Raw genomic sequence first — 8,371 nt, 5'->3', positions numbered from 1 at the left:
TAGGAAAAAGAAAATAATCGATGCAAAAAATTTTATTAATTCATCCTTAAAGATAAATCGTAGTGTCACAAGAACGGTACAGAAACGGTCACACTCAATAAAGGGATTTACAACTAGGCTGCAAAGTTAATGCTACATTGAAAAGCTGCCGGGGCACACGTCCAGTTTTTTTCTCCATCAAGCCTCCAAAAATGAGCCATCTCTACTCATCTGTCACGCATCCCCTGGATGCAGATTGTACGTTTTTGATGTACTGGAAACAGAGAGAATTCAAGTTTAAAACCCAGGGCATGACTAAATTTTTTTACCAAAAGTGTCGATTGCATTTCATCATCCACACGGCGTAGGATTGTTTCCTTCTGTGATTTCCCAAAAAATTTTGGTCCTCTATTTTCAACGATAATTGAATCCTTCAAGTTCTACGAGCAGTTTCAATCGCATCCCTCGTTGGACGATTCATAGTTCATCATGTTTGTCTAACTGAGCTGTTAACAATGTCATGATGTCCTTTTCATCGATCAAGTCAGCAGCAATTGACACAATACTCACAGATTGTCTAAGGAGGGATGAAAACGAATCCACTCAACTCAGAGGATTCAATTGTAACAATGGAAAATAAAGGGGCAAAATGGATATTCATCAAACTAGATGTACAAAAATTGTCTTCAGAAAAACCAAAAAAAAAGAAAAAGAAAGAAAATAAATTATCCAGATTTCATACCTTGTACAAAACTCCTTGATTGGCTTTGTATGCAGGGGTAGTCCATTTCTTCCTTCGTGCTTCCATCTCCTCATCTGTTACCATAGCATCAATTCTTCGTTTCTGAACATCAATGTTGATTACGTCTCCATTTTGAATCAAGCCAATAGGACCACCTTCCTGTGAAAATTATTGCACTTCTGTCATTCATCGGCAAAGACTTCTCCACAGAAACTTTCATCAATTGATACTTCCGTGATTAAAATAAATAAACATCCCTTGCATTAAAATAATTGAAGGAAAGATTACGGTGCACATAAGATGCATCAGATTTCCTTCTAAAATATTATGGCAATACTAGGATAAATGAAAAGCGAATTCACCTGCGCTTCAGGACATACGTGGCCAACCACAAACCCATGTGAACCTCCTGAAAACCTTCCATCAGTCAATAGTGCAACATCCTGCAGTATTACAAGGCAATAAAGCATGGTCATACACATATTTGGCTCACAATATAGGGGAAATATTTATTCCAAACATGGAGCTAGCTAACCTCCAAAGAGCTAATGGGGAGGCTAGCATTCCAACACACACATAAAAATAGAATTAGCAAGGAAATAAAGAAGAGACCTTCCCAAGGCCTGCACCCATTATTGCACTTGTGGGCGTCAACATCTCAGGCATGCCAGGACCACCCTTAGGTCCCTCTCCCCTGATAACAACCACTTTTCCCTGAAAAGATGATATATCGCAAGATAAAATGAGATAAAATTTCCAATCTTAGATGCCAATGACCTTGCGGTTGCATTTTTGTAATGCTAAACTAATAGATATAAATCCCCAAAGTAATTATCAAGAGTATCACAAGTAACAGTATCAGAACAAGATTTTCCAATGCAGCAGGTGACAGATAAGACCGTTGAAGTTCTGTAATTACTTGCGATCGTGATTAAAACTTGTTGATTTAAATAACGTGGATTATAAAAGCTGGATTCATTCTAGGGTAAGAATCACGAAACTTCTATTCAGAAGCCACCTGTCAAATTAAGTTTTCGAAGCATACCAGCCTCTGCATGCTAAAGAAAGCAAATCCAAAAAGAAAGAAAGAAACCATAAGTACCTTGCTTTAAAAATGTCAATCCTTGAAATATGCCAAGGACTCGTGTTTACCAGATGTAAATGACATGGTGCAAATTCATAGGCCTTGTAAACACGTGGCACCATGCAGCAGCAACTTTCCTTTGGAATAGTTTGTGTGCCAGTTCTAGTAACCACTGGATGCGTCCTTATAATTGGATCAGTTTCTTACGATTCAATTAACATGCCTGGTCTAATAAGACGCTGCAATAGTGCACACTTTCATTTAACTTTCTGGAGCAGAATGGCCACATCTTTAATGGCATCTTTGTTTACATTTGTCATGGGATATGGTTTCTTTTCAATGTTATGCTTATGGGTGTTCTCAAGTAGTTTCCATTAATCCATCTATAGGTGCATTGGATGGACTTGTTGCAATGCCTGTTTGCTCTCGATTTTCAAGTCTGTCATATCTTCTTCCAGGTATACGTCTCTTTTGTCCCAAGTTTCTTTCATTCAAGAGTAATAGTTAAAATATTCTAAATCATACGAATTAATGGATCCCTTGATCAAAATAAAAAGAATTTGAAGGCATCATTTCTACTCAAGAGAGCAATTCATGTACTCACAGCTCACATATGAATTAACTGAATTAAGAAAGAGTAAAACTAATCGAAACTGAGCAATTATAGCTGCATCAATTTTCAGTAGTTCATGTGTTAGATTGTAGGCTTAGTCACTATTAAGTATTTTGCAACAACAGCCAAGACAACAGAAGAATTACCTTGAAGCTTGAAGGATTCTCTGAAATGGCAGCAATCATTGACTCCTCTCCCTCAAAAACCAGCGCAGGACCTGTTGAATGATCCCCATGATTAATAAATTGCCATATGGACAAACACAATTAACCAGCATGTTAAAAATTCAAGACAACCCAAGATCAAGATATCAAGAAAATGCACCAGAAAAATATAGCCCCTCTTTTCCAGTTATTTTAGCAACAGAACCCTCTGGTGCAAGATTCCCGTATAAAATTTGAATGTGTGCTGTCTTCTTGATGGGATTTTCTACTGGCCTTATAATTTCCTGAATCAAACAACACAGATTTGTAGCCTGACACTAACTGTAGAAAAATGGGAAGCATTAAGATTGAACACCAACAAAATCACACCTGCCCTTTTGTCAAAGGAAGGAAAGTTTCTGCATTTTCAGCTAGGGTCTTCCCAGTGACTAGAGAGTATCTCCATGTTAGTGAAACGTGTATTTATTAAAAATGAAACTTCTCTTTTTAATAATCAAATGCAAGAAAGATATACCAGTCACACAGTCCCCGTCTAAAAATCCTTGCTCAAGAAGGTAGCGAATAACTGCAGGGGTCCCTCCAACCTGTAAAAACAAGCGTTTTGAGAGATGAATAATAATGCATGAATATAAACAACATAGGTGACACCGAGAAAATGAATGACAATAGGAAGATGAAAATAGGAAGACTAGGTAATTTAGCATGGTACCTTGTGAACATCTTCCATGACATATTTGCCACTAGGCTTAAGATCAGCAAGAAAAGGAACCTCATCACTAACCTTCTGAAAATCATCAAGAGTCAAATCGATACCAACAGACCTGGCAAATCAAGATGTGAAATTTCTTGAACGATCCATATATATATATATATATATTAAAAAAAATTATTGCACCAAACTTCAAGCACCTTGCAATAGCAATTAAATGTAACACTGCATTGGTAGATCCACCAAGTGCCATGACGATAACCATTGCATTACGTAGTGATTTGCGGGTTATAATGTCTCGGGGCTTCAAGTCCATTTTCAGCAATTCAAGCAGATATTTCCCAGCTAAACGACACTCATCCAACTTCAGTGGATCCTCAGCAGGTGTGGACGAACTAAAGAAATAGCAAAGTTAAGAAAATTTTCTTTCAAAAAACTTCAATTTGAACTGGCATAAATACCTGTAAGGAAGAGACATCCCCATAGCTTCAATTGCAGAAGCCATGGTATTGGCAGTGTACATTCCACCACAAGCCCCAGCACCAGGACATGAGTTGCGGATAACATTTTGCCTCTGCTCATCACTAATAGATCCACTCACAAATTCTCCATAACACTACAGATAAATAAAGAATTAGTAAAGTATGCCTGTGCGTTCTTTTTTTTCTTTTTTTTTTTTAATTTTTATTTTGGAGGTCAACTTATAGCTAAATTAGATTTCTGCAGACGTAATTTAAATACAGGGAAAAGGATGGATGTTTCAATAGCAACGAGTCATTTACCTGAAAGGCAGACACTATGTCATACGTATTGCCCTGAAAATGACCAGGCTGCAAAAGAAATAACAAAGGTAAAAAACTTATAAACTGCATTCCAAAGAACCGCATTATGATTTTCATTAAACAGAGTTAAAGTTCAAAGCTGACTGACGCATTGTTAAACATGATTGGAACATACAACTAATAATAATTTGAAATTAATTACAAGAATAGCCCTCTCAGAAGCCAAAGCCTTGTGTCCTACCTTAATAGTACCACCATAAATCATTATACTTGGACGGTTGAGGCGGCCCATTGCCATAATTGTACCTGGCATCTGAAAATTTACAACATATACTCAATTGGATGAAAGCAACTATAATACCACATAGCTAAATGTTCAAAATAAATTTAGTGAGACAAAGCGTAGACAGCTTTACAAGAAACAATAACAATAACAGATTCAGAAGGCAAATTTGTCACAATTTAACGGCAGCATCACAGCACGGAATTAATAACTGTTAATGATTTGAGAAATGCCTTCCTTAAACACAACGAAACAAGCCACCACCAGCAGATTCTGAACTTATAGGAAACATAGGATTAAAACTTTCAGTTACTCCCTGTAATAGAACGACGGATCCATCCATGGATTGGAAAGCCACACAACTTTTCCCACCGAGAAGATTGATGAAGACAAATATTAAACTGAAAATATCACAATCGAGACATAATAGCGGTGCAAGACGAGGTTCCACGGAAAAGGTAAAGAGCACTCAGATGCCGACAAGTAAACTTTGCTAACATGATCGATTTAACACTTAGTTTAAATGACTAAATACGCCAAGTAGGCCAAGCAATAGAAATCTTACAATCGAAATTTAAAAAATTCAGAACTGCGAGAAAATGTCTTACATTTTTGTCACAACCAGGGATGGAGATGTTCCCATCATACCACTGTGCACCCATGACAGTCTCAATACTATCCGCAATGAGGTCCCTAGACTGCAAGCTGTAGCACATACCTCTTGTCCCCATAGAAATGGCATCACTGACCCCAATGGTGTTGAACCTGAACCCGATCATGCCGGCATCTTGCACCCCTTCTTTAACCGCTTCTGAAAGCCTCAAAAGGTGCATGTTGCAGGTGTTCCCCTCATACCACACTGATGATATACCAATTTGAGGCTTATCCATGTCATCTTCTGAGAGGCCCACCCCATGGAGCACTGCCTGAGATCCACCTTGCGACTTAGGCTCTGTTATGCAGGAACTGAACCTGTTGAGCTTCTGGGCAGGAGTGGATTTAGGTGGAGAGTCCACAGGGACAGATGGTGATTGTACTGACTCTGCTCTGACAGATAAGTGGTGGGGGCGAGCAGATTGACATCTACGAAGAGGTGTTAGTGGCTTCGACTTAGTTGGGGCTGCCGGAGAGAAGGGGACGAATAGTGTGGACTGCATGGTTATGGCAAGCAATGCAAGAGCTGCAGGTGGAATCCAAGCCTCTTAGGGTTCATGAGACACATTATATTATATTAAAAACAAATTAAATTCTTTTAAAAAAAAAAAAAGGTAGAGTGCTCAAATCAAACATCCTCATCGCAGGTACAGAAAAGTCCCAAATGGGGGGGGAATGACACTCAAGAGTTTAGACCCATATGAGTCAACATTGATATTGTAAGTCCTGCATCTTGCAACAACTAAATGAACTCCTCACCTAAACATCTTTATCAAACAAAACCAGTGCTTAGCCCAAAAAGAAAAACAACAAAACCAAAATTTCTTTTTTACCATGCTTCTAAATACTATAAGGCTCACGTAGAGTTCCACATGCTAATTTTTATGTTCAAAATCATTGTCATTCTTTTCTTTTTTATCCTACTCTTTTCTATAGGGCCTGAAGCTCTGAGTACTCACAGCAAATATCCAACTGGCTTTGAAAGAAAATCTCCACAAAATAAAGTAACACAGTCAGAAATCTGTATAGATTCAACACCCAAGCACATAATCAGGACTTTCATCAAACATCTAGAGTGTAGTAAGTAAAAGGGTCAATAACTTAGTCTGAACCCCAAACCCAAAGCCTGCGCGTTAGATTAGGTGGAAAATTTCAAAGTGTTAACAACTAGGGAGGTACAAAAAAATGGAGATGCTCGTTAGACTAGACTGAGATGGTCAGATCAAAAAAAAGACTGAGATGGAGTTATCGAAGCAATAACAGTGCTTAACCTCTGCGGGCGAAGGCACACGCGTGACGCGCCCTGCTGCACTTCTTAGAAAGTGGCTCCGGCGGCGAAAGAAAGAGGAAGTTTGAAAAGAATAGAGACAGTGATGTATTGAAATGCTCTTTACAAGTCGGGTCACGGCTTTTAATCTTTATCTAAAATAAAAATATTGTTTCCATATTACTCACGCGGTTTTTTTTAAATAGACAACAATTATTATTCTTCTATTATCTCTAAATATAATTATCAATTGTCTTAAATTTTTTATTTTATTCTCATTAATTATTTATTTTAATATTTAATATATTTATTGTTTTATTTTTCAAACTATTATCTTTTTTCCGTTACATATTTTCTCTTTCATAATTCTTTTTATTATAATAATTTTTTATTTTCTTTTTTATACTCTTTTCTCATGAATAAGAGTATTTTAGAGAAAAAAACTTATAATTTTTACCTATTTATTATCTTTAATTAACTTTTTGATTTGTGTAATTGAGTCCTATATTAATTATAATAAGAGACGGAAGCAGCAGTAACAAGGCCAACAAGAATTCGTACACGCAAGCATAAAAAAAAAACCAATCGGAATTCATAGTCAAACAAAAAACCAATTGGAATTGGTGGCACCAAAAAAAATAATAATTGGAATTCAAAATGCAATTTTTTTAACATTTTGTGCGTGTTCATCTTTTTCCTTAAAAAATTAAAGCATGCTGCCAGTGATTACTGACATTTAAATATTTATATACTATTATAATATCATACAAACATACTTTTTATTTGTACAGTTTTCAAATTAGCTTTTTATTTTTCGCGTGGTAATAGGCTAAGAAATAAAATATATACAGAAGTAATAACAAATTGTTAATTTGTCCTAATGAAAAAGTAGTTAATAAAATAAGAGAAAACCATTTTGTAGATACATAAAGTTTTTTTCAAGTTTTAGTTTGGTACTTGTGTTTGTTTTTTACTCTTAATTAAACACTCTAATTTTACTCTATTAGCGTCGCTAACTTTTACTACATCTGATCCTTAATATAAAATCTTGTTTAATTTTTATTTTAGTTCTAAACATAAGACTCTAATCTATTTTGTCCATCATATTTATATATATTTTTCAAAATAGTCCTTCTAACAATAATAGTTCTAACATATACACTTGATTAGCAATGATATTTTAAAAAAGACAATACATATTTATTATAAATAACTAATTTAATTTCTTTTCTTAATCTCCTCAAATTAGTCAATTAGCTCTTATAATTAGAACAAGAGGTAGTATAATTTTATTCTATTTATTAGCACTGTTAGCCTCTATACAAAAGTTAATTATGCTAACAGAATAAGATTATAGTGTTTAATTGATGAGAGAAAAAAAATACATGGGCACCATATTAAAAATTGAGGAAAACTTCATGTATCTGCAAAATGATTTTCCTGAAAATAATTTATAAAACATCAAAACACCGGGCATATAAGGTAATAAATTTTGGAATAAAATATGTGCATGGTTAATCACCAAACAGGATGGCTTGCTCTGCTTGATTGGGCATGATCATCCGAGGGGTAACACCTACTGTTATTTAATCTGCCGCCAATCTGCAGGAATTTCCCACGCAATTCCCTGCCCAATGTGCTGTAGTCTGACTAGTTGACTGGTTGAGACTTCCAATGACCAAGCTATGTGCTTAAAAACCATTAATCCTGATCACGATTAATCCTTGGGCCATTTTTTTTCCCTCCCAATAGGGCAGACTCCTTCCATCAGAATATTACAAATACGTCCCCAGCTTTAGTGCCACAAATAGTCCAGATATACACATGTTAAATTAAAGGCACATATATCATTCATTTTTTACTGGCTAGCATCATGATCTCCCCCCCCCCCCCCATACGCAGCATCATGATCGTTGTTAATCCTAAGTATATACGACAGTTGATATTAAAAGTAAGGTTAGAGTATGCGGAAAGAAAAAGGAATGCAAGTAGGAACAGGAAAGGTAGATGAATATGAAATAAAAAGTGGCAGTAACAACAAAGGAAAGAGCCAACTCTGATTTGAACAATCTTGACTCATTCAAGCTTTGATAT

The 8,371-nt window shown here is 36.0% G+C and overlaps 1 protein-coding gene across 1 annotated transcript; it reads right to left on the bottom strand.

Moving 5' to 3' along the window:
• LOC114750582 (dihydroxy-acid dehydratase, chloroplastic-like) lies at positions 1–6,375 on the bottom strand. Its single transcript, XM_028939179.1, has 15 exons — positions 6,282–6,375; positions 4,965–5,536; positions 4,315–4,386; positions 4,074–4,121; positions 3,753–3,907; positions 3,492–3,686; positions 3,292–3,403; positions 3,097–3,166; positions 2,952–3,010; positions 2,743–2,866; positions 2,565–2,635; positions 1,334–1,435; positions 1,084–1,164; positions 722–880; positions 1–253 (listed from the first exon to the last, which is right to left on the bottom strand). Exons 2-15 carry the CDS (start codon positions 5,511–5,513, stop codon positions 203–205), a joined length of 1,848 nt encoding a protein of 615 aa, XP_028795012.1. The 5' UTR covers positions 5,514–5,536; positions 6,282–6,375; the 3' UTR covers positions 1–202.
• Positions 6,376–8,371: the final 1,996 nt, after the last annotated feature.

This window comes from Neltuma alba, unplaced genomic scaffold (assembly GCF_004799145.2).
Source record: "Neltuma alba isolate B1F8T4 unplaced genomic scaffold, ASM479914v2 tig00006532_pilon, whole genome shotgun sequence".
Lineage (NCBI taxonomy): Eukaryota > Viridiplantae > Streptophyta > Magnoliopsida > Fabales > Fabaceae > Neltuma > Neltuma alba.
Note: the sequence above shows the minus strand (reverse complement) of the source record. Positions and strands in the feature narration are given on the sequence as shown.

Coding starts and splice junctions, on each gene's coding strand:
- LOC114750582 (XM_028939179.1), bottom strand. CDS start 5,513: ATGCAGTCCACACTATTCGTCCCCTTCTCTCCGGCAGCCCCAACTAAG. Junction 3,908..4,073: donor ACATAGTGTCTGCCTTTCAG/GTAAATGACTCG, acceptor ATTTATCTGTAG/TGTTATGGAGAATTTGTGAG. Junction 2,636..2,742: donor AGAGGGGCTATATTTTTCTG/GTGCATTTTCTT, acceptor ATCATTCAACAG/GTCCTGCGCTGGTTTTTGAG.